Raw genomic sequence first — 27,226 nt, 5'->3', positions numbered from 1 at the left:
CCAATAGAAACGAAGTAACACAATCCCACCTACTCGTTATTTATTTCCGTCTTCGATATTTACCGGCTCGATCGATAGAAATCAGGCCTTGACCCTCGACGACACACTTTTAACCGCACCCTCTTTTCAAAGACGCCCGACGTTTATTTTTCCGAGGTCGGAGGCTATTCGAAAATATTTAAAGAAGGATGTACCGCGATATCGATAAAAATAATCTAGAATCGACGTCAACGAAACTCGATTTCCAATTTGTAAATTACTTAATTCTCGATCGTACAGCGGAAAGAATCGTAACGACGGAACGAAGGGTGGAAGAAAAACTTTCTCGATCCGTCGGAACTAACTCTCGCGAAACTAAAGACACTCGTCATCGCTTTCGAAAATTTCTCCCTTTCCACGGACGATGACAGGACGTTGACTAACTTGGACGAATTTCTCTCTCTCTCCCTGTTTCTCTAACTGCGTTCGTTTGCTAGATAGGTTCGGTAGATCGAGAGACGAGACGATCGCATATCGAACTTGTCTTACGGAGATACGACGTGGCTCTGTTGGCCCGTGAACATATAAGCGAAACAGAACTTTCACGGCCACGGGCCCACCGACCTGGTCACTTACTGGTACCGACGACGGCCAGGTATATATCCAGGCGATCGCACGTACCTATTACATATATGGACGAGTATGTACGAGACGAGGACTCGACTGCAAAAAACGAAGCAGCAAGGAGACGCTCGTTGGTTCGTTCTGTTGCCGTTGCCGTTGCTGCTCTTCTTCGAGAGGGCAGAGAATCGACGCATAAAAAGGAAACAGGTTATCGAATTAAAGCGATACCACTGGCTCGATAGCAGCCTCCGAGCTGTAATTTCTATCCCGAGGCCAATCTTCGAGGTTGGATACGTATTCGGCGAGGCAACGGTATTATACGGGACGCCGACTCGGCCATGCCCTCCGTTCTTTCGTTCCAACGAAAACGATCGGGCCACCGGCTCCCTCCCTCTCGATGCCGCCTTCGTTTCTCTTTTCTCTTTCTTTTCTCTCTCTCTCTCTCTCTCTCCATCTCTTCTCGTTTTCGAAAGGAAACGGGATCGAATTTTGTTCCCCGGCGAACCTTTCTCATACCCGAGGGTTATACGGAGAGATTTGGAAGGAAGATAGTACGTATCGAACGGTTTTAAAGTTTCTTCGAAAAATTTCTGTGTTACTAAAATGTATTCCATTTGTAAGGAAAGATACTGGGAATATAAAGCAAACGATGAAAAAAGTGGGGCGTTCTCTATATAAAAGAAGAAAACAAAAAAAGGAGGAAAGAGAAACGAGAAGAAAAGAAGAAGAAATATCGAGTAACTCCGGGAACTTCTCCGAAGCATTTTATCGATTCCACCGAAAGAGAGAAAGAGGGCCAGAAGGCGAGAGGAGAGACCTCGAATAAGACCTACAAAGACTTCCTTCTTCGCGATATCGTAGAAAAGAACTCGTACGTATCTACGCACAGAGAGACATCTCAGAAGAGAGGCAGACACACTTTCCAACGTCGATCCATTTAATCTCACTCGAAACGACGCGTTGAATCTCGAAAGAAAGAGGGCCCGGTGATGCACGCGCGCTTTTCTCGACGCATACAACGACTCGCACGAGAGAGAAAGAGAGACGTACACGCATCCATGTATCACGAGAGCGAGGGAAAAAAAGAGAGCGGGAGAGTGAGAGAAAGAGATAGAGACTCGACGGCAACGGAGACGCACACGTGTCTCCGTCTCACTCTCCTAGAGCGTCCAATTTTTCGTCGACTCTTCCTCGAGGACCCTCGCGACTCTTTCTCCCTTCCTCTCTCTCCTTTTTTTAGCTCTCCCTCTCTTTCTATCTTCCCAACTGTAATCCACGGGTTACTGCACCCCTTTTATTTTTAGAATACGAACGATGCACGGGAGAGCGACGCACGAACGTACTGTCGAGTCAAAAGTGTCGTTTCCTAGGGCTTCGTCGTTGAAAGAAACGCGTTGTTCGAACAACGACGACGACGACGACGACGCCAAGATATCCTTATCGACGTTAATTCGATCAACCCAGAGATATCGTCGTTAGTGATATTATTAGAAGACGTTCGCTGATAATACCGACAGCTACTTCGCTTTTTTCCCTTTCTAACACGTTCTATCTATTTAAGAAGAAAATAAAATTTACTAGATGTAATAAGGGATCGGGACGAAAGGTCGTCTTCTCGATTCCAATAAAAATGTCCAATTTTTCAACGAAATACCAAAAGGGATTCTAAATCTTTCTGGGTTAAGAGAAATCGATGTAATAATTCGTATTCTCGCGAGGGCTTAAGCCGATATTCCGAAGGACACGAGAGACTATTTCCAACTCGTTTCGAATCCCGGACTCGGTGTTTCGATTCGACTTTGCAGTGGAACGCGTTATGTTTCCTCTTCCCGTTTCTTCAAGGCCACGATGTGTCGTTCTATCGCGCGGATAAAACACACGTTTCTACTCCACTCCTAATCGCACTGTAATTTAGCTACAAGTCTCGTTGTTGAGTTACGCACTTGTGCGAAATAGTACGAGTCAGGCGAAGGTTATGTTACGACCATTGCGATTTAATGACGCTTTTATACACAGACATATATATATATATATACATATACACATAAAGAACGATTTTAAACGATCATTCTAAAGATAAGACGATCTAATCGCATGGATCGAGAAAAAAGATTTGATGCTGCTGTAAACGGATAGCCAAGTAAACGCTATACCGAGATTTAAATACCACGAGCATACCGTCGGCCCACGCTAAAGTCCCACGATGGTTCGCGATCAGCTGTTCGACGATTTTCCACGTCTCGAAACGACTCTCCTTAACGATCGCCTCGTTGCGTTATTCCCCATCCCTTTTTTACGTTCACGCTCGTAAAGAAATACCAGGAGAGCGACCTATCGTCATTAACTTACTGTTAATATCATTATGTTTACTCTCTCTCTCTCTCTCTCACTCTCCCTGACGCATACAAACATACGTTTGAAAATCATAGAGAGACTATCTTTTTTTCTTAACGCGTTATTTTCCTACTTTCATCGATCCACGCGCATATATATACATACATATATATATGTATATATATGTATATATATCATTACAGACTACGGACGGAACAATGAGCTCGTCACTTTTCTCGGATAGAGCTCCACGCGGTTTAACAGCAGGACGAGAAGTCTATTGTTCACCTTAGTCGATACCAACCAAGTACCGTATGCGATCGGTCGGTCGGTCGGTCGGTCGGTCTAAACTCAATATACATACGTACTTAGACTTTTCCCTCGCCTTCCTGACACACGTGCGCACGTGTGCGGCTTTGCGCATAGGCGAGTTACTGTCGTAGTTGCTTAGCATTGTCATAGAAAAGTAAAGAGGGACGCGTAGGTATCCATACGAGTCCAAGCAACTTCTCCTACATACATCCCTTTCTTTTAACAACTATATTATATTACGTTTCTTTCTTCTCTCAGCTTCATCCGCTCGTTCTTTCTCGACGATGTTCATCATGATTACGATGAGTCAACAACGATTTATCAGAAAAATTGCACGCTACAAAACTAACGTTTTCTCGCTTATATCCAGGCTACGGGTACTTCGTCGTCGTCATCGTCGTCATCGTCGTCGTGTCTCCCATAACAACGTGCAATATCCAATGCGTTCGTCCACCACTAACATAACTGGTATAACAAACTAAAAGAAAAACTTGTAGGACACTCCGTGAGAAAGCGCACTCACCGACTTACGCAACGTCAAAGTCTTGCATTAAACAAGAAGCGAATGAAAGGAAGAGAATGAAAGGAAAAAAGGAGGAATCTATCCCTGGCTCGACGACGAGGATGAAACATCGAATACCAAATGCGGAAGAAGATATTCTCCCTTTTTCTCTCTCTCTCTCTCTCTCTCTTTCTTTCCATCTTTCTTTCTTGGAGAATGAAGTAAGTTTGGATTGAAAGGTGGTGAAGGAAAACAAAGGTCGTAAGAATAAAGAGAAAGAAAGATAAAAAAGAGAAGTGGGTGTACATACAAGGTACCTACATAGCGATATCGCGTCTCCTTTTATAAAACCGTTGTGGAATGGCTGGGTTGGACGACAAACTCGACGAGAGAGTTTCTACATGGTCCGTACCGTTATGTTTGTGGCCCGGCTCTCTTTCTTTCTTTCTTTCTCTCTCTCTCTCTCTCTCTCTCTCTCTCTTTCTCCTTCTTCATCGGGGAACACGCTTATTTCCCGATACACACCCAACTCCCTTTCTTTCGTATATATAAACAAACAAGTCGCGTCCCGACATTGAGAGAAAGAGAGAGGATAAAATTCTGACGAATAGTATCTCAAGGATGAGAGAGATCGATTGATGTTTCTCCAATAATGACGCACGCACGGGCACACGCGCACACATACGTATGTACACGCAAAACAATACGTGTACTCTCGCGAAAGTGGAACTCCGTTCGTGAAAATAAACGGGAAATCCGTAGGATACGATCCTTTTTCTTTCTTCTCTCTTTTTTTTTTGCCCTCCTCTCCGCTTCACGTCGCTGCGACATTGAGAGAGAAAGGATACAATTACGCGTTAAACGAGGACGAGATCCTAACGACGACGTACCGATGCGTAGAACATCGTCGTATCGATCGATAGAAAATAAATGAAAATTTCAGACGAAACGCGAGACCGAGAATGCCCTCGTAATTTCGACTCGAACGAGGTGTAATGATAGACGTCGAGGAAAACATGATGAAAATAACGATTAGAGAATAGAAAGTGTAACTTTTCATACTCACTCCTCCGTAAAGGGACTTTAATTTTACGTGATTAAGGGCTGGCACGTCGACCATCGAGCACTTGAGGAGAATCGTCGTCGTCTGGCTGGGCATTTTTCGGATCCCTTTTCACTGGTCACGCGTAATTCAACGCTCACGGGCAACGGCACGTCACTACGTTGATGTGATACGTCCATCGGTGTGTCACACGAGCCCGAAACTTCGATATTGCTTTCTTTTTATCTTTTATTTATCTTTCTCTCTCTCTCTCTCTCTTCTCTTCTCGTCCCTCTTTTTTTCCTGTTCTTTACTTTTTATATATATATATATCGATCTCGCGCGAACGGTGGAGAGAAAGGGAGATAGATATACGAGCACGATCCTTTTCAAACGCACTAGATCGGATACGCTCTATCTATCGTTCTTTGGCAGTGTCGATTGGCAGTGAAAGGTCGATCGTTCGATACAAAATAATTGACTACGAAATTTGGAAATTTTTTTACGAGATCAAGGACGAAGAAGACGTTGGACCGGAATACATGATAGATCCGGATCTCTTCTTCTCTTTTTCTTTCTTTACCTTTCCTATATTCCAACTATGTTCTTTCTCTCTCTCTCTCTCTCTCTCTCTCAAAAGAGAGCCGCGACACACCGTGCGCGCGTCCGTCTGGCTGCTTGACTGACTGACTGACTGACTGACTGCTTTTCACTCACTCACTCACAACACGAAAGGCCGAGTGGAATCGTAGGCACGTCCCTCCCTACTCCGACTACATTCCCCCCACCACTCTCTAGCTCAGGCTCACTCTCCTCCCTTCCATTCGGCCAAGTGTGCTCGCACGCACACGCGTGCGACGAGGAGGAGAGGATCGGAGAGGAGAGGAGAGAAAACCGCGTCTGTGAACGAAAGGGAGAGATATACAACGAGATGAAAGAGAGAGAGAAAGAGAGAGAAAATAAGACGGAGAAAGAGTGGCAGGTACGGCTGCACCGGTTGGTCTTACACATTTCCATAAACGCGAATCTATAGACGTTTTTGTCCGGGGTTGTGTGTACGTGCGTGTAAATACGTGTTTCGTTTTACGCGCACGAGAGACACGTAAAGCGTAGAGGTCTCTTTGTCGCGTTTGTTCACCAGGGAGAATTTCGACGAAAAGCCCGCACTTTTCGAAGGAACGTTTCGAAGGGGATACCACGCTCGTTCTCTGTTGTTTTTTGTCGTCGAGGGGGTAAAGGGGACGAGGGGATGCTCGTTAAGGGTTCATGGCTCGTCGACGACGTCCTGCCGAGGCAATACACGCTTCGATTACGAGTGCTCGTTGATCCTCTCTGATGTTCCCTTTTGAGATTCCCTTTTTAAAATTCCCGCTTTAAGCGCGAGGATATAAAGCGGGAATTTTTAAAAGCGTACGAGAGAGAGAGAGAGAGAGGGAGAGAATGCTGCTCCGAAGTTATCGTCCTTTCGATCGATCGAATGTAAATTTTCGTACAGGGTGTAGAGGGTTGATATTCTATAAAAAAAGAAGAAGAGAAAAAAATCCTAGACCCGTGCAATACGCTGTCCGCTGGTACTGTATCGCGGTTTGGTGGATTAGAAACGATCGTAACTATATCTCCTCTACGTTACGTCATCGAACTTGTTACCACGTTTACTTTTCCGAAAGAACCAGCGAGTGGTAAATTCGCAAATTAGTTGAGAGCACGTTCCGTATACTCGAAAAGTTACCCTTTTCCTTTCATCCCTTTTATCTTTCCTTCTTAAAACTACCGAAAGCGAACGAACCCCTGGGTATTTCTTCGAGTAAGAAGAGTCCGGAGTGCTCGACGTGATTCGAAGGTAGAGAAAGAGAGAGGGAGGGAGGAAGGGAGAGATGATATATGTACCTGTTTGCTCAGCGAGTACGCTCATCGTGCAGCCGTATTAATTAAAAGCAGCGTCATATCATTCAACGAAAAGTAGACGTCGATGCGTGTACTTTTTTCTTCGAAATTCGTTCCGACGAGCGTCAAATAGATCCTTCGCGGAATAACAACTTTACAAAAGCGATAAAGAGAAAGACGTAACTAATTGCGTCACCTCTTTACGATCTCTGCGATAACGTATTGGATATCATCGACGCGATGGATAAGTAAATAAAATAAAAGCTTTCTTAATCACGGGACGACGAATTGGATGCAGGAAGAAGAGTCGGCCGTAAAAATTTCTCGGGCTACCCGTGACCGCGCGTTACGCCCTTCTGCTCGGTACATTTTATCGCTTCGAAGATCAATGTTTCCAAGTTATGCCACGCATTCGTATATATCGAAGGTGATTCGAGATAGGCGTTACCCAACGACCGCGTACTACGGAGAAAACCGCAGTCCGTTCGACCGGCTCGCCAGCAGATTCTTGTTACTCGACAGGTGACTAACTTTCCTCTTTTCGAACATGTGCTTTCCAGAGGAGAAACGTTTTGTTGACAAACCTCCGAAGCTTCCGGAGATATCGGAGATATTAGAAAAAGTATCCATCGCGACGCGCTTCGTTACGCATCGCCGTCGAACTCTCCTTAATTGCTATTTTCTATCGTTGTAATAATTTAGTAATTAATCGAGGAAGCGAAAGAACGAGAATACAAAGAGAGAACATTCACCGTTTATTAAACGCGCGAGTTCGCCGAAAGATGATGCGCGATATCCACGGTGTAAACTCGTTGACTCATAAAACGCTTTCTATTCTCGCGATTCAATGCTATCTCTCGTAAAAATCCGTCGAGAGATTCGTGCATTTCGTCTTTCCTGGAATCCGAAAGAACGACATTCCACTGACCGCGAAACTTCCGACGATCGCGTTCCGTCCCTTTTTCCGAAACGACGTGCATTTTTTTCCGCTTTACGCGAGATATATACGGAATCGATAAAATCGAATAAACGTCGGACGTTTCGATTAAAAGGACTATAGAAAATAGGATCGCATTTCCGTCGAAGGAAAGATTGGTATCGCTTGTATCGTCTTTTTTGGAGATATAAGTTGCTCGTTAAGTCGACCGAGGAGGATCGATCGATCGCGATGAGAAACTCGTTAAGTACCGGGGATGGAAAAGAAATTTCCAATAGGCTTTCCCGCTAACGGGTTTCCTCATCTTCCCGATAGCGAGAAGAGTCTTTAAATATTCTGCGTTCGTTGGACAGCTCTTTTTCCCTCGCCATCCCTCTCCCCGCCGCGTGTATCGTAATTTTCCTAGCTGGGAGACGACGAGCACGATCTCGCGAATTCGTAGAAGAACCAATAGCATGGCGAGCCTTTGTCCTTTCTTCTTCGTGTTGTCGGCTCTTTTAATCCCGGAGAGACGGGGAAAAGAACTAGTTCTTGCTACGGCAAAAGAGAGAAGCAAAAAAAAGATATAAAAAAAAGAGAGAGAGAGAGAAAGAAAAAAGAGGGAGAGACTTTGACCATAAGCGAACAATGGGTGTCGCGAATCCCCATTGTATTATACTCCGATATGAAGCAATACCAAAGGGCTTTCGTATACGTGCGCGTGCTTGTATCGCGAACAAGGATTTGCGACAGCGGTCGTTTACGTGGAAGAAGCGTTTGCTATCATCCTTTTTCTCTTGCTCGTAAGAAGAAAAAAGAAAGAGACAAGAGAAGAAGTAGATTTATTTTAATATCGTATCGAAATGGTCGAACGCACGATTTTCCGTACAAAAGAGATTCCTCGAGAGGGCGAAGATTTCATAAAGGATGGATCGAATTATTTCGGTTAGGGCTTTGACCTTTTCCTACTTCGTCCTTTGTCCGACAGCTCCGCTTTTTCAATATTTCTTGATCGCACTTTCTATCGTTTCTAAGCAGCTTCTTTGATTTTCGTGCCATGGGAGATCACCGTTACTCGTAAACGCTCGACTTCGACGTTATCTGTAGGAAAGAGAAATCATCTTGATCGAAGTATCGTTTGCCATTTATAACGCCACTTTACTTCGAGAAGATTAATCTTCGGCTACTTAGAAAATCTCGAAAACGAAGAGGTAGAAGCAGAAGTAGAAGTAGAAGTAGAAATGATTTCAATGAATATTCTGGCGGAGGAGAGCGCGTACCTTGGAAATGCGCGATATCGGACTCGAAAATGAAAAACAAAGATTTAAAAAAAAAGAAAATACTAATAAAAAAGGAACTCCTAGGGCTTCTCTCGCGCGAACACGCACGATCTCTGCGAATACGTATATCCGTCAGGGTGTAGGTGAGGCGGTGAGTCACTATCACCGATCCGCATGACTGTCTCTCTCTCTCTCTCTCTCTCTTCTTTCTCTCTGTTGCGACGCACAGGCCCCGCTTCCGTGTTGTATGACCCGTTTGCAAAAATTCCCTTGGCCGATCGCATTAACCGGTACGTTTTCTCGTAGGAGATTTATCTGCCTGGCAAAACGTCGCAAAATAATAGACGGCTTCGCCTTCGGACTCGGATTATATATCCTTTTCCTTTTTTCTCAATCCAGCTCTGCTAGATGGAAGATTGCGCGAGGTCAGGACCGTGCATTAGTCGAATAACTTTCCAATCGGATTTCTTTTCTCTCTTTCTCTCTCTCTCTCTCTCTCTCTCTCTCTCTCTCTCTCTCTCTCGTGGTGAGATACATCGTTCGATCGATAAACGAGTATTATATGATAAGCGTCTTTTATGAGAAAGAAGAAAATGGAGAGTGATTTACGGAAAAGCGAAAAATGAAGACCGTCTGATTGAACGAGAGTCTTCGAAGTTACTCATCGATAAGCTTCGCTACTCTAAATAACCACTTAGACGTGTCCTCGAACGGCACACTATCGATCCTAGGAGAGATGGAAAGATTAGAGAAAAATGTTTCTCGAACGGTAGCAGCGTTCGTACTTTGTGTCTATTCGCCTGCTTTCTGATTGACGCAGAGAGTCGGAAAAAGGGTGAGTGAAAGAGAGAGAGAGAGAGAGAGAGGGAGAGATGGTACGAGTAAAAGGGGAAGAGAGATAAGAGGGAGAGAGAAAGAGGTGAGATGCCATAGGAGATACCTGGCACACTTTATGCTTCTGCGAATTCGCGTAAAACTATAATGACTGAAATTTCGTCATTATCGCTCGGCGCAATGCTCGCGCGGTGGACTTCTGTAGTACACACACAGACATACACATGCGCGGACGCACGCGCACACATAGACACACACAATAGCTCGCCGACCGAGGCCGTTCGATGCAGTTTCAAACGAGTTTCCAGTTTCCGAGCTACCTCATACCTCGTAACTTTTACGAATGCGAGCTAATTGCAACGCGTTGGCACATATTTTTCTCTAATAAAATCGTTTCGCTCAGAAGATCGTCCCTTTTTCATCGAATTAGAGATCTCTCTTTCTCTCTCTCTCTATCTCCTTTCCTCACCGAGCTCATGTTGCACCGCCGATAATAAGTAAACAGTGAGATAGTAAGATAATAATGATTTAATGGCAAACTGATCGCGATAACGTTAATTCGAAACAGAAAACAAAAGAAATATCGCGGGAGCTCAAGTTTCAAAGACCATTTTTTAAGCGTATGCTCGAATTTTCTCGTGCCAACTTTTTCCGCATGCACGAACGTATGTATTTTGAATGCAAATGAACATCCAGAAGTAGGGTGGAAATTTTCAAAAAGCGTGAAATCGCCGGGAAAAGGAAAAAAACGATCGAGTTGGAGAATATCCTGTCGAGTTTTCAGAGAAAGAAAGGATGAGCCCTCGAGCTATCTGCGAAATGGAGCGAACGAAAAAAAAAGGAAACTAATCTACTTTATCCCGTTACAGAATATCGTCGAATATACACGAGAAAGAAAAAAATACTTCTGAAGAAAAAAAAAAAAAAATAGTAGAAAAAAATACTTGCGTCGATTTTTAATTATCCTCGCAAATTTATTTTCATCGGAAGTATCATCGAAAGAAAACGATACGCGAACGTTGGATTTTCTTTCTTTTTTTTTTTGTACACAGGATCCTTCAAATCTAGGACATGGGTTTGACGCGTTCAATAACGCAAATCGATGATCCATCTCCTCGAGAGGTCGATCGCTAACAAGACCAAACTCACGAAATAACTTTTAGCCGGTCAGCATCGTTGATAAATTTAAAGAGAAGCGATAAATTCCGTTATTACAGGTCAAAGAAGAAAGAAAGAAGTAGCCTTTAGAAAGGTAAAAAGCAGTAAACTACTAGACGCCATTAGCGTTATCTCTGTCTCTTTTTTCCTTTTCTTTCTACTTACTCTTTTTTCTTAAATATAAGTTACAAGAGAACGAGATTAGGTTTTATTAGTCATACGCGTAATTGTGCATCAGGTGGCGCATTGACTCGACGAAAAGGAAATGACTCACCTTGAGTCTCACCGGCCGAGTAGAATTTCAAAGAACCTCTCGAAACTCGATTTATCTCGCTGGATAATGCAAATCTTTCCCGAACGATTATCTCCTTTTCTCCGTCGCCTATCTTTCGATCATTATCTTGGAAAGTTTCGTTCGGGGTGGAGAGAACGACATTCCGATATAAATTCCGTACGTTCGAATTTTTGTTACGCCTTCGTGACGTCATAATCCGAAAGATATTACGACCCTATTTTCTGTTTATTTCACGCGTAACGATAATTACGCGACTCGTTCGATTCTAATCCGCCTATTGGACGGTTCGGAGCGCTCGAACGTTCGAAAGACGACGCTTCGAACGATGCTTTCTAAGACGATTCGAGAGAGATTAAAATTTGCAACGACTATCGACCCTGACATCGCTCGGTGAATTTTTCTTTACTCGTTGGCGCGTAATCTCTGGAGTACGGTTTTTATAGGAAAAAAAAAATCTAATTCCGCGCGTAAACATCGCATTTACCAGGACTGGTTTTATGAAAGCAATACGATAGATAAGATCGGGACGCGTGACGTTAATCGAAATGATTATGAGTGAAACGAAATACGTCACTAAAAACGGAACGTGCCAAGTTTGAACTATCTTAACAAAATAGTATTAAGAAAGTAGGTACGCGTATCTACGTACGTTATGTACGGATTGAATAGTTTCGGTTATCGCATATAGATAGCATATGTAAGAAACGGTTAACGGATAGTTGATCTATGATTCATATTTATCAAGAATTATACGTTAGGCACTACTTTCGGATTTCTATCATCAATTATTCGCGTCAATGATCGTCCTTATTTTTAACGAACGACCTTGATATTAATCGACTTTCCAGAGGCATTACAGCGATTCGTTCGCACTTCTCGAAATCGATTCGTTCGGACCACGTTGCATACCGTGTTTCTTATCTCTCGTGGAAAAGACGAGTGTACACGTCGGTCAACGTCACGTTTCTGTCCGTCCGTGCAACGTGTTATTCTTTACGTAACGAGATACGATTTATATCCGTAGTTAATAACGGTTGACAGCGATCTTCTTCGTTTGCTCAACAGTACCTTTCGTCTAGTAGTGACTCACGTGCGATTAAATGCGTGTCTCTGTCTCTCTCCCTTCCATTTCTCGTAGCGCGCGTAACGCGCGTATGACAGCATGAATGAAAATACGAGTCGTCATAGTTACCAGGTAAGAGAAGTGTAGGTGCTTCGGAAAGTCCAGTTTTATGAATGAATCGACTAACACGTCGCGGGTACAACAGTGTGTTTTTCTATCTATACATCTTCGTATATGTCAAGTCTATACGGTTCACACGCTCTCGATCCTGGCGCGTGTTAAAAACAACTTCGTTACGAGTTTAAATCTCCAAGGAGTGAATTTAACACTTTGTTGAACGGGAGCGTGGTATCGGCAAGCCTTTAAACAGCAGTGGGCGTTCAAAGGGTGGAAATTGTGGTTTTCTTTTCCCGTGACTCTTTTCTTCCTTCTTCTTTTCTTTCGTGGAAACATTCCCTTTCGTTGAATTATTATCGATAATTTATTCGAGCATTTCTCTCCGATCGATTTTATCGGTACTAATCGGATATAATTTCTTGTAATTGAAAAGGCAATCGAATCGATCGATATCGTACCAGTTGAAAATTACATTCGTAATCTATATAATGGATAACTTGCGCCGTTACATCGTTTCATTGCTCGATTTACAAATTGGCTCGACATACCAATATCCATTAATAATTTAATCGAAAGAACGAAATTACCGTTGTGCGACAGCAAAGTCGAGCGAGGCTAAAGAAAAATATAGTGCGACAAAAACAACGACGTGACAAAAAAGTCAAAGATTTTTTAAAGAGAAAAAATTCAAGTGGGAGTGGAATAAAAAGGGATAATGGGACGACCTTTTCGATGTAATTTAAACGAGGGATTGCTTTTCACGCAATGCACGGAAGCTCGATATTTTAGCGCAAGAAAAAAGAGCGCGAGAGAGAGAGAGAGAGAGAGAAATACTCACACAACGAGCGTTGGAACGATGCACGAATGCATGTACGTACTCTCATCACTGAGTCTCGCAGGTAAACACATTTAACGCCCACTCGAAAGAAAAGTGTAGGTTCTCAACTCGATAAACGTCAAAGACTACCATTCTATCGATCGCAAATTTTGAATCGTTTAACCTTCCCGACAGATCCCTTGGAAATATTTTTTGCAAGGAAGAAAAAAAGCGATACGTCCGTAGCGTATGTATACCTGTGCGAACCTCTTGCAAAACGAAGTTGTAACCTTAAGAACCCTTAGGTACGCAACGCAGGTACGTAAATATATCATCGTTTAAAAGGAATAAATCCAAAGTAAACGAGAGCTTTCGCATGGTCGAGCGCCGTGATTCGACCCCAATTTTCCACAGCGAGAAAAACGTTCTTCTCGTTGTTACCTCTGACATTTGATTTTTCTCGAATAAAAATTTTGCCTCGAATATTTTTTTTAAGGGCGCAAAAATGCATTTGCAAAACATTTGTCAAACTTTTATCGATCGCGTTAAAATGATTTTTATCATCGAAGACCAAAACAAATTTGTATGATAATCCCTTTAATCAAGAAGAAAATATGATCCTCTCGAAGAACGAGACAGATACTTGGAACGATTAATGGGGAATCGTCGGCGTCATTATCGTCGTCATTATCGTCATCAACGATGGGACATCGCGCCGAAGCATTGTTTTCAGCGCGTTCACCGACGACTACCCACATACATTTTCATTTGCGAACGACCTCTGCAGTTTCCACGCACAAAAGCGTGCCCGCCCACTCGCATTAGATTCGTGCATCTCCGCTACCTACGCTCCGTCGCAGCTTCCCTTCTATCATCCGTTTATAACGTAACGCGATTTGCGTCCTTTGCGTCTCTCCTTTACTCGGCATATACTCTGACTCATCGAATTTACCTGGCTCCTTTCAATTACTTCTCCTTATTGGATGCGTTCAAGTAGAAACTTGCATAAAAATAGACGTTCATATTTTAAAGAGACATTTACGCCTCTATCCGTTTCTATTTAAACTTCGATTGCAAACGATAAAGAAGCGTAGCGAACCAAGCGACTGACGTATTTGTATACTTACTTAAAGAATCTCTCGAAGCGCTTATAATTGTTAAGCTTAATGAGCCTCAACGTTATGCACTTGAATACGAAATTAGTCTTTAATACAACTAAATTTAATAGAAACGATAGCCCCGATATACGCAGAGATGGAGAGAGAGAGAGAGAGAGAGAGAGAGAGAGGGAGAGAGGGAGAGGAGCTGGAGGGAGGGAGGGAGAGAGACGCAAGTATACGAACTCGCTCACGAGGGATTTCCTCTGCAACGTGATACGGCTCGAACTTGTAAATTCCATTATCCTCAAGGCCACGCAATTCAACGGGGTATAAGTCTAATTAACGCGAATATCAAGTTGAATTGTCTGAAAACTGTATATTCTTCTTAATCAACGTAATTCCTTGCGTATTAATTAAAAAAGAGAGAAAGGACAAAAATTATAAGACAACGTTTAGATAAATTATGAAACAACGGTCAGTTGGGAACTACGAAAGTGGATTAGCGGATCGTAGAAAACGATGTTACGCGAATTAGTTAATTTGATTAAACAAAATTATTTTGGACGTCGAATCACAGCCGCGGTTTCTCGGTGTTAATAGCTCATTAGCCGCTTCTCCTAAATTATAGAGATAGACGGAATATACTTCCTGCTCAGCAGTATCTTACTGTCTCGGACTGTCTGCTCGAGGACGTTAATTAATTTGCATTCGTAAGACTAATGCCGGCGTGATTTCTTCGTACAACGACCTGCCTTTAACGAACCGTTCGTTTTCTATTTCAGGCACGTAAGGATTCCGAAGAATTTTTTCTCTTTCTTTATTTCTCTCCCTCTCCCTCTCTCTCTCATCGATCGAATAACGCTCTTCGAAGATAATTAATATTCATTCGAAGAGCCGGTGCTCGTTATTTGCTTTATCGATCGATTTTAATGATTCATGCGTATGCGCGCTTGCGTGGCTGTAAAAAGCAACGTAAAATCAGTAGGTACGATAATCATTGGGAAGAAAGTAAGGAACCGTGTTCTACAGTGAAACGTTTGTCTTTTAAGGAATTATCCATCGACGATAGTTACGGGAGACAACGGAAGACCATTAGAAGAACGAATTCGTTATCTGTCCGATCTGCCGATGTGCCAAAAAAATTTCGTGAACTCTACCAGCCGATCGAAGAAAAATATTTTGCTTAAGAATCTATGTAAATGTTTGTTCGCGATCAAATATACATTTGTTTCATTAGAAACGAATAAAAGTTACGGCATTGCGGTTACGTAGTACTTTTAGAAGATTAAATGATATGATACATATGCGTAAGAGACAAGCGGAAAATCGTTTTAATCGTCGTTCCGATAAAGAGAACAAATTCACGAAAACGATTGTGCCAGGAGGCAAAGAAGAAAGCGTTTAACGTTATAAACCAGCGTGAGTCGGTGAAATCGAGTAGATCGACCGAACGAGAGAATCCGAAGCATCGAGAGTTCGGCTACGATTTACTACCGTTCGAAAATGTTCACGGTTACGCTATTCGGTGAGAGCACCTGATTCATTCGTCAAATTGTCCATGGACTTTTCTGACCCACTTGTTTCCATAATCGATTCGTCTTCGATCGGGCCGGTCGCTATGGTTTTCGATACGGTGTCGATAAAATGTCTCTTAACGAGGAGAGCGGAGCATTATTTTCTACAAGAGCGACTCGTGATGCGTGCTAACGTTCAAAAGGACTATACTAAACGACGAGAATGGTTGGGAGACTCTAATGGCACTAAGCTTTCAACGGGAAATTAACTCACCCTCCCCTTCTCTTCGTAGAGAGACGCGCGTTCTTTCGATCTCCTACTCACCTGAAAAACAAAACGAACGGTTCAATTAATACAAAGTATTATACTGGAAGATACGATTAAGGGTTTCTTCTTCAAAATGATTTTCTTATTTAAATTTCTCTCATCCTTCCTTCAAGATCGGACAAGTCGGTACGATACGACGACGACGACGACGACTGATAAATTGACCGGCAGTGCCACTGCACTTTGCAACGTTCTAATAAAGTTCATTGGCTCTTTGTGGTTTCCCGTCGTCCTTTGTGACTTTGTTACGGTCGGAATTAAGTCGTGCGGCAAAAGTTGCAGCTCGCGAAAGTAATAAATTGACACGGAATGCGAGAGAGAAAGAGAGAGAGAGAGAGAGAGAAGGAGGGAGGGAGGGAGGGAGGGAGAGGGAGAGAACAGTGGAAATGGAGGAGACGATGAGATAAAAAACAATAAAAACTTTCTAAAACGAGGGTCAGAATCCTTTTCTCTTTGAAATGATTATACTATTCATCGAAAAAATAATAATAAGAATAGCGAAAGCTTTCCTTTATCAAGACAATATAATAAGAACATGCGTCTCTCTTTCTCTCTCTCTCTCCTTTTCTCCCTTTCTCCCTCTTTCTTCTTTATCTAACCACTCGTCCAATTAGCGAGGCAAAATCGCGATGAAAGATTTGCTACGAGACACGAGCGAGTCGTCGAGTTCGAAAGTGGAATCGTCCAGTGAAAACGAAGAACGAGCGTGAAACTGGATCCACGTTTGCTGTAATCTTCTCGCATTAACTTTCGAGAGGAGCCGGTGATTACGTCATATTTTATATCGTTTCGTCAGAGGACCACTTTTTTGGAAACGAGAGGGAGCATTCACGCACGGTCCGTTTCTTCGATCGTTGTCGCGAATAAAAGAGATTCGCTTGAAATCGTTTCAATGATATAAACCAAGTTTAGATACAAACGCCATAACACGTTACGCTATTTAATTCGTTTTCGATATTCGAACAAAGTTGTCGCGCGTGAAAAGAAGGACGTCGAATCGTTCCATTAACAATGACCATGAACGCGCTTCGAAATCACGATATACGTTCGGTTTGATTTACGGTTATCGCTGTCAGTCACAGACTGATCACGTTGAAACGTGATCGAGAAGCCTTTAGAAAAGATGGAAAATTCGACGACCCATTTGCTCCGTGTCGTCGACGTCCGCTCGTTTTGTTTATTTCGATCGTCGGATGAAAGTTCTTCGAAGAACGGGGAAAAACGGAATTTGTAACGATAACAAGAACGCAGGGAGCTACGTAGCGTATAAGCGGAAACGTCGCCGATTCGACGCGCGAATTATATTTGCAAAGCTAATAATAATGCGCGTCAACGAAGACACGATTTTTTGTTGCGCGATTGAACGTAGAACGTAATTACTTAGCGATCGCTTAGTCATTCCGGGAGTTGCTAACGAAGCGACTGCGAGTTATTATTCGTAGTCACTTTTTTTATTAATTTTTTGATCGATCTCCGTATTTCTCTTTCACGCGAGTAATCGAAAGTATCGACGCAACAGCTTTTTTCTTTTTTCGTAGGTCGTAAAAAAGAGCCTTGCGAATCCTTTCGGTCCACTTTCATAATTAAATCCTAACTCGTCCTTAACAGCTCGCGCGATCTTTCGATGTAAAAAGTCGAGTTCGCACGACCTTTAAGTGTTGTAAAAAATTTCTTGAAAAAAGTCAATCGCTCGAGCGAGGATCATCGCGTTAACTCGGAAAGTTTCGTTGCGCGTATTAAATCGAGGTTCGTCCGAAGCGATCGTGGAGAATTTCACGACTCCGATAACGTTTCGAAAAATCGGCATCGTTTTTAACGCGCAATCGTTGATTCGCTCGTTCATTCGTTCAGCGAAAAACGAATCATTATACGAGGCGAATGAATTCGCTCGAGAGACAAAAATGCGCCGTGATAAATGCACGCGCGATAGTGTCACCGGCAGATGCGGGCGAATCTTGGCCGTTCGAACGACGGAATGCGCATAATGCGATTCTTTCATAGTTCGTATCTGAAAGGTCGTAGGATTTTGCGGATGCATCGTTATCATAGCGAGCGATAAACGTTTCTCTTACGCACTCGATCCCGATAAAGCCTAAACTGTCCATCTGTCTGACGAAACTACTTTAACTCGCTTAATTAATAATATACATTTTTCGAAACGTTTTACGGAGTTAAACGCGTGTACATATGCGTGCTGTGTGTGTGTGTGTTTATGTATATATACATATACGTACATATATATATACTTCGCGAAGATCGCGAAGAAAACGTGTCACCGCGATTCGCTCACTTTCTCTCTCGTTTTAGCATCTTACTCGATTTACTCCCATACAAATATATCTTCTCTTACGAAAACACTCTGTTCGAATTCATTGCACTTTCGATCAGTTTTCTGAGAAAACGCTCTCGTGCAATAATAAAGATTACTCCTAACAAGATGTCCATTGTTCGAGGTATCAATTATTACGTATTTTTAAAAGTCTCTCACCGTAGCAAAGTTGACGGTCAGAAATTCATAATATTTCACTAAGAACTTCATCTGGCCTCTTTCTAGGAATATGATGTTTGCAAAACAAACCCACGCGAACAATTCCTCGTAACGAGAACGAGCGTCGTCGTTCTCCGGCACTTTCGCGTCGAATCGAAAGGTTTCTTTCTATTTACAAGACGGATTCGTTATAACCAGCTAATTTAACATCAACGAATAATTCGTATTAAATCCGATTCGATTACTTTTCTTCTTTCCTCTATCTCTCTCTCTCTCTCTCTCTCTCTCTTAAAAAGAAAAAGAAGAAAAAAGACGTAATTTACGATCGTCTGAACATTTCCGAGGCTACACACTTGCACCAGGAGAATCGATTCATTTCTCTTATCTCCTCTTTCTTTCTGAGCTATGATTTATGTATCGATACGTTACGCTACACGATTCATGGCTATCCGCTAATTATCGGGCCAATAAAAAGTGTGAGAAGCCGTGAGAGAGATTTAGAAGAGAGAAAGAGATAGAAGTCTGGAGAAGAGAGAAAGGGAAGTAAAAAATTACGAGGAAGGAAAAAAGAAAAGGAGAAACAGAGGAGCAACTTGTCATCCAAGCGTCTCCTTTCACGGTCGACGCACGATTATTAGACTCGATCTCCTCTTTTTCCTTTCTCTCCTCGATTTCCTCCTTGGCCCGAACCAAGTGCATTATTTACGCGTTAATTAACGGTCAACCGTGGTGGCCGTGGCGGATACGGTACGTTTCATGGATTATCGATTTTATCGATCGTTGCCGTGATTTAAAAAATTGCGCAGGCCAAACGTTTCGTCGTAAAATTATAAAAGAGTTTAAAAAAAGAAAGAGAAAACGCGCAAACGATAATTGTCAGTCGGTTGTTTCGAGTCATTGGCATTATCAATGCGATAACAATATCACACGCGCTGAATAATAATTATTTCATAACCGTTAAATAAAACACTGTGGAAAACACATGTTTCTAAGATTTTCTCGATTCGAGAATAACAAAATATGACCGAATGATTTATGAACACCCTATGTATACGCACACGTACGAAGCGTGTTTTCTTTCCGATGGAACAGCTGATCGACGCACAAAAGGCTTACGTAATCGTTCCTTTGTTTCCCGACGCGTGAACCTTCTTTCTATCTGTCTCTCTTTGTCTCTCTCTCTCTCTCTCTCTCTTTCTCTCGTAACTCATTCGATGTGGCCGCGATGCAGTCTCGAAACTTTGTCGTCCTTCTGGCTGCTGCTACTGGTGCTCTTCTTCTTCTTCTTCTTCTTCTTCTTCTTCTTCTTCTTCTTCTTCTTCTTCTTCTTCTTCTTCTTCTTCTTCTTCTTCTTCTTCTTCTTCTTCTTCTTCTTCTTCTTCTTCTTCTTCTTCTTCTTCTTCTTCTTCTTCTTCTTCTTCTTCTTCCTCTTCCTCTTCCTCTTCCTCCTCATCCTCTTCTTCTTCTTCTCGCGTTTCGCGCGGAGCCAAGCGAAAAACGGTAGCGAACGTTCACGCATTCTCGCGAGAAGGGGCACGCACGATTATGCAATCGTTTAGTTTGAACGCTATACGACCGTCGATGACGACAACGACGACGATGCTTCCGTACACACTTTGGCTCGTTTATTTGCGGATGATCGCGATCAACTGGCTCGTTACGAGTTTACAAGAACTCGAGCATAAAATCGGATCAACGAAGAAATTATTTTCATTTCGATTATCCCTAATAAAATGAATCTGATCGTCCACGTTCCTAAATCATAGAAGATGATTCGAGATAATAAACGATAAAGCGTGAAAGAGAGAGAGCTGCGTTTATCCTTCTTTTTTCTTTTCTTTTTTTTCCAATTTTTCTTACATCGAATCCTCCAGTAGAAATCTGAGAAAGATCCTGAAATACTCGAGTAAGAATCGGAGGAAGATGTTTGGTATTTTAAAATCGATAGACATTCCTATCCTCGTCGACGTTGTCGTCGTCGTTGACGGAACCATTTAACGTATCTTTAATTTGGGAGTAAAGGAAAGAAGAGACCAGCTAGGCTCGTAAGTTGCATAACGAGATGGTTAAGTGCACGAGCCAACCCGACATTAATGTAGGCCTCAGCAACGTGCCAGAAACGAAAATACCTCGGGTTACCGGCGAACAGAGCCGAAAATCGCACGGCTGCCGAGAAACGCGAGAGAATTCGTTCTAGCTTGCGGACATACGATAAGACCATCCCTCTCCTCTCGCGCCCCTACGTCCCTCTAGCTCTCTCTTTCTCCTACTCGTTCTTTCAAATTTAAACGAGCAAAGGCCATTGTTACGAGGCAATGCCGGACTAGCTGGCATAATCGACGGAACAATAAAATCCTAGACGTCGTCGTAATCGTCTGAACTGCCTTTTTTAAAAATTCGTCTAACGACGTTTCGAAGATCCACGAGAGAAACGTAGAGAAGAAGAAGAAGAAAAAGAAGAAAGAGGAACGAATTTCTTTTCTTTTCTCTTTCCTTTTTTCTCTTATTTTTACGAATGAAATCTCGCGTTAAAAGGAAAAAGATAAAACGATCGTCGTCGACACGTTCGCTCGATATAAAAAGGGATAAAAGACATTGGAAGTGCAAAATAGAGAAAAGAAGATCGAACTCGAGATTAACGTGGAAAAAGAAAGAAGAAGAGAGAAAAGGGGAGTGGATTAGACACATCGAGATAGATAGGTTAGCTACCGTATATTTTTACGGAAAGAAAACACTCGTCGATGATCCCCGTAGGAGAAAGATAAAAAGAGAGCGAAAGTACTTACGAGAGTTAACATAAGAGAGAGAGAGAGAGAGAGGTTCGAGGATGAAACGTGAGACGATATCGTTTTCAAGTAATCGCTGCAAAGTGCACGAACTACGGATGATACGAAGCGATACTCGTACGGTAGAATCGATGCACGAAGAAGGATCGTTCGTAAAGGGAAACGAGAGAAATGGGAAAAAAATAGGAAGGGAAGAAAAAGAAAATTTGCATCTCGAGAAAGCTCAGAAAAATGTAGTCGAGGGCGGGAAACGAGATTTCCTCAAATTGCGGGTATCTACAACGCCGAGAGCTTCGAGCAATATTAAGACTTTATCGATACTTCGCAATGGAGTGCACGTGCTTCGTAAAAACAAAAAGAAAAAGAAAACAAAAAAAGAAAAGAAAGGGAAAAAAAGAAATGCCATTCCGTTTCCAGTTCTTCTTTCTTTTTTCTTCCCGTTTTCTTTCTTCTTTTTTTCCATTGTTTTCTACCACGCTCGCGCAGTGCAGCTCCGTTTTTACCGGGTGGTGGCGGCAACGGCGTTGAGATAACGGTCCTCGGAACGTGACAGCGGCCGGTCGATAAAACTGCAATAAAGTGCATGCGCAGCACCGTCCTCGCGAGATCATGTGTATATCGCCCACGTCCTTTTTCGTTTCTTTTCCTCTCTTTTCCTCTTCTCTCTCTCTCTCTCTTCCTCTCTTTCGGTCTATTTTCACGTTAATTAGAAAATCGGATTAAGAAATTAAAATATGATGCGAAGTGATATTGAAATTTCCAATTTCGTCGATTAACGAGAAAATCTAAATGTATTTCCAATACCTTCTTGCTCCTTTTTCTAATAATTTTTTTTAAAGTTGCTTCCGTAGACTCGAAAAAGGGAACTCCTATAGACCAGCGGATCTCCTATAGAACAGGCAAGTATAATAGAATTAACCACGGTGGGACCTCGTCTGGTATCTCTTGGAAGGTCTCGTTTGCATCGAGTGGTCTGACACGATCTAATAGTTTTAACCGCGAAACCATATTGCCGTTTCGAAACACGTGTATTCCACGGCCATGTGGCTTTCGCTCCCTTTCTTTCTTTCTCTTTCTCTTTCTCTCTCTCTCTCCATGTCAAATCGCATTGTACACTTAAAACTCCTTACATCGGCGTACACTACCTTTACACCGTGTATTCGCTCGGATCGATAAGATCTTTTCGATTGTAACCATGGTCGATGATATCAAGGTTGAAGTAAGAGAGAAAGAGAGAGAGGGAAAAATGTTCTCGAAAGTGAAACAAGTATCGTCGGTGGAATGCCAATCGAAAGAGAATTCACGGGCAGAGATCCAATATCGTTTCGCTTTATCGAAAAGATCAAACGCGATTTATAACGAAACAATTTTATTATAATTCTATCGGGCGGCCGTCTTTCTCTTTCTTATACGACATCCAGCAAGTGTAATTAAACGATCAAGTATGTAAGTAGAAGCGTAGAAAACGTAGAAATAAAAATCGTCGATAAATATGGACAGCGATATGGAAATTACCAAGTGTCATGGATAATGATCCGGAAAATTTTTAATGAAATTACCGCTCGAATAAATTCATTCGTATACAGGATTTTTCCAATGAGTAAGCGCGGGAGATCGAGCAGCTCTTCTCGCGTATCCGTAGCTACATGGATCTTCTAATCTAAAAATATAAAAATTCTCTCTCAATCGTTTGTTCCTCCTTGCATTCCGTTCGACCGTTTCGCGTACGCACGAAAAACGTTCACTTTGTATCTTTGTTATCCTCTCTGCATAAAAAGTCTCTCTCGGTCTGTATTTTTTTCCTCTTTGTCACGAAAACAAACTCCTTTGCTTTGTTCTTCTCCGTTTTTTTTTTCTCTCGTGGACTTAAAACCGGTACTAGGTGGTCGTAACGGTTAGCAATAAGACGCAGATTCCAAAGTTCGAACAGGATTACTAGAATTTTTCTCCCATTTCCAGGGTCTCCTTAAACGGTGATATTAATTAGCAAGTAACTCCGCATATGGAACAATGGCACGTACCGGTGTAATATAACCGCACGAGTTCCTTCTTATCGAATGCTTCTTTGCTTATCTTCCTTAAATTCTAAAGCTCCTTGGAATCTTTACACGAGCGATAATAATCGATCGTAAATTTTTTTCTCGACCCCTCCCCACCTCCCCATCTCCGTGTCCGTTTATTTGTAAATTTTTTTCTCCTGTCCATTTAATTAGCTCGAAAAGATAACGAAGTTTCTTTCGAGCGTCTCTACGTGCGCGGTCCATAATCGTAAATTTGACTCGTAACGTTAGCAAGGGATACGCGAGACATCCAGGGGTCTTTGATATTTATACTCTTGGTTGCAAATTTAGCTGGTAAAATATTGATTATTAAAACATCTATATCCCTGCGTAGCCATGGGAAAGCTAACGATTCGAACGGAAAGTTACGAGACGCGCGCGTTTCACTCGTTAAACGACGATTCATCTCGTTGCAACAAAATCAATAGAATGGTTTATTTATCGACGTGGAGGAATCGTTTATTCGATCGTACGTGATAAGATGAGGAACGACGATCGTCTTATATTATCCTCGGGTTCGCCAGTGAACAATGTAGCAGAAGCCGGTGAGATCATGAAGAACATGAGTCAATAGTAAAAGTAACGTGAATCATATGATTTCTGATCTCGCACGGAATACGCGCACGTTCCGTTCCCATTCGAACGGAAAATTGTACAGCTTTCGCTTTCAGTTAATTTCAAATCGTTATTCTCGACTCAACGATTTTTCTTGATATTTACCAGAATATCTTGCAGAGAGACCGGCATCAGGGAGCACGTTGTCATTCCTTGGATGAAAAACAAAAGAACGTTTCGAAATCCAGTTGGTATACGTTGCAATCACGTGGAATTAACGATCGCAGCCTCGAATAAATAAAACTCGCACCTTACTTAGTCACTAGTTATTCGTTTCTCGAATATTATCGAGAAAAGATATTCGCACTGAACGTAAAAGTTGATCGGACGCGAGGTAGAAAAATTGTCGCTCATTTCCGAAAAGCGAAATGTTAAAAAAAAGAAAAGAACATATTTAAACGATTTAACGAGAGAGAGAGAGAGAGAGAGAGAGAGAGAGAAAAGTGAGAGATCACCGTCGCGTTGTTTAAGACAGAAGCTCTTCCGCGGTGACGGACGAACGATCTCTACGCGATCGGAAGGCCGAGTGAGCACTGAGTCGTCCCGATTTCACGGAAGAGCCTCCCGCACGTATATTAAATTAAACTACGGTACAGCGCCAGTATAGTCGTCTTGCTTCCACCATAATCCAATATCGCAATGGATAATCTGAAAGCGACGATGTCCCTGTCTTACGGCAAAATATAAGATAAAGTGGGAATGGAGTTTGATTAATGGATCTTTTTTGACAATCGCAAATTTTTTCTTTATTTTTTTTTCTCTTCTCCTTCTATATTCTTGTTTACGATCACCAGCGGATATTGTTCGTAGATCATTAAACTTTTAGCAAATTTGTAGCTTGACAGATGATATTGTAATTCCGAAAGACTATTTTGAAATAACTTCTTCGTCTCTCTCTCTCTCTCTCTCTTTCTCTCTTTTAACGAGATTACCAATGAATTTTAATCTACGAAAATTGGCGTCCGTCAGAAAAGTAAACGAATGAATTTTGCATAAGAAAACATGGAACGACTTCCATCAAAATTCTAAGAAAGACACGCATTTACAAATAATTAATACAGGAACGTTGCTACGAAATTAAAAGCGAATAGTAGAGACGCGTCTTTTTGTTTGCTGAACGAATTTAAAAGAGAAGTTACGCCCTTCCGGTAATCTTTTTCAAATTTTTACGAGCGAGCGGAGTAACGAAAGTTAAGAAGTAAAACACGGTAATCGGTTTTCGCGAGCTACAACTGCATTGGCTCGAGGCCACGATAATACCGGATAAATCCTAATTTATAAGAACGGCGCTAATAACTTTTACGAGTGCCCTCGCTGCTCGTTCGAGCCCGTTGTTGATCCTTTCGGAAATAAGAGAGTACTTCCTTGGATCCGCTCGTTCGAAGTATTTCTTTTGCGCGTTTATTACGTCACAATTAATAACGTCGCGAATATTTAATAAAGCAAGATTTTCTACAGAAGAACGATAAGACAATTATTCGCCGGGTAAAGAATTTTGTTTTAAAACAGATATATCTTGGAGCTCTCGAAAGGATCTTTTCGATCGATGAACGTCACCGACCCTTGACTATCCGATCACGTCGGAAGGGTATCCACTACTGGATTCATCGATTTACGCTCGTTCCTAAAATAAAAAAAAGGGGGAAAAAAAAGAAAAGAATCGAGACGATATTTTCCAAAGGAAAAATGGTGCTTACAAGAAAGATCGAGGCTGGATCGATAAGACACGTACGAGGCTTTACGTCTTAGACGCTATTCCACACTTGCGATAGCAACCGAGGCGTAAGCAGAGACGACAAAACAGAAGACGAAGAATATATGCGAGTAAGTATTAAGAATAACTTTTGAGAAAGAAAACGGACGTTTTTTTTTTGTTTTATTTTTTCCACGACCGTAAAAATTCACTCGCGCGTCCTTCGGTAAGGATGGTCGGACAGGCACTGATCGGCCGGATGTAGAAACGAAACGAAGTCGCTTCTCGTACACGGCTCGTCGTGCGTGCTTGCCTCGGTCAAATATTATGTTCGCCGTCGGACCGACCTCACGCATACACACACACGCATACGTACATGCAAACTACACAGGGCAAACATACGCACGAACTCCCGCGGAAGCGTAAGCGTATTATAATTTCTAATCGAAACGCTGCTGGAATCCTATTGTTTCCTTTTCGTCTGTTTCCGACCAACGGCTCTTCTCGGACATCCATTTTATTCTTTGGCGGTCAGTTCGAACGCGTTTTCTTCTGTGAAAGCGGAATGCGATATGAATATGAAAGCCAGGAGAGAACGCGCTTCCATACTCGTAACGAATCTCATTTTTAATTTGACAGTATTATGTAATATCTTTCGAACGGAATAAGAACGGTCAAGTGTAGAATAGTTTTGTTTCCGATAGAGAATTAGACGGAGGAGCTATCGTACTCTCGAATAAGAGAGATCTTTGTTACCAAGCTGCTAACTGGACCACCTTTGGAAAGCGTTGGCCTTGGAGGCGACCGCTCTCAATGGCGTTCGCGTCGTATGGTAGTAGTCCCTCTTCGTTCGGATCTTTCGATTTTAACGTAAAATAAATATCTACGTTTACGGGATTTCGAAACGATAATACAATCGAAACGATCTCGCTCGACGTCTCCCCTAAAGTACGTGGATTTCTTAAAAGGAACTTTCCGGATGTCATGATACTTTTCTGACGTAGATACGGGTTTGATAGTATCGTTTATATGGAAAGTATCTCGCGAAAGAGTTGCCTGTAAGCAAGATTATGCGAACGCATACGTACTTACCTACCTACTGCTGCGCAGTATCTTTAAGTAGAATAAGAGAGAAGTCAGGAAGAGCATCGTTCAAGAACGCCCGCACGACTTAGGAGAATTCGCTCGCTTAGCCGTTTCGTGGCTTGTAATTTTCCGTTCGACCGTGTAATAGAGGTATTAAGCATTCTCGAATACGTTTTATGCTAACTGCGATCGAAGACAAAGCTTCGAGGCTTATCGCGGTCGACGGTGTTTGTCGTTGAAAAATATTTGATTAGAATAGTAGCTCCCGCAAATAATTTCGCATCGAATTCGAGCTAACGTCGTAAGCGCGTTATAACTAACGAAACTACCCCGCCCGAAGGAAAAAAATTATTCCGAACGACGGAGGTTCCTCCGATATTAAAATTCACGTTACGTCGA

The 27,226-nt window shown here is 42.3% G+C and overlaps 1 protein-coding gene across 2 annotated transcripts in view; it reads right to left on the bottom strand.

The window, feature by feature from the left end:
• Positions 1-27,226, bottom strand: part of LOC127065051 (dual specificity tyrosine-phosphorylation-regulated kinase mbk-2-like) — a 122,275-nt gene that overhangs the window by 31,871 nt on the left and 63,178 nt on the right. The window contains exon 3 of one of the 2 annotated variants that reach the window (XM_050996887.1): positions 16,046-16,096. The exons of the other annotated variant lie outside the window; for it this stretch is intronic. Coding sequence (XP_050852844.1) covers positions 16,046-16,096 — 51 coding nt within the window. The remainder of the gene's footprint in view (positions 1-16,045; positions 16,097-27,226) is intronic. 2 annotated transcript variants of the gene reach the window in all.

This window comes from Vespula vulgaris, chromosome 7 (assembly GCF_905475345.1).
Source record: "Vespula vulgaris chromosome 7, iyVesVulg1.1, whole genome shotgun sequence".
Classification (NCBI taxonomy): Eukaryota; Metazoa; Arthropoda; class Insecta; order Hymenoptera; family Vespidae; genus Vespula; species Vespula vulgaris.
This window is presented reverse-complemented; position numbering and strand designations above follow the sequence as displayed.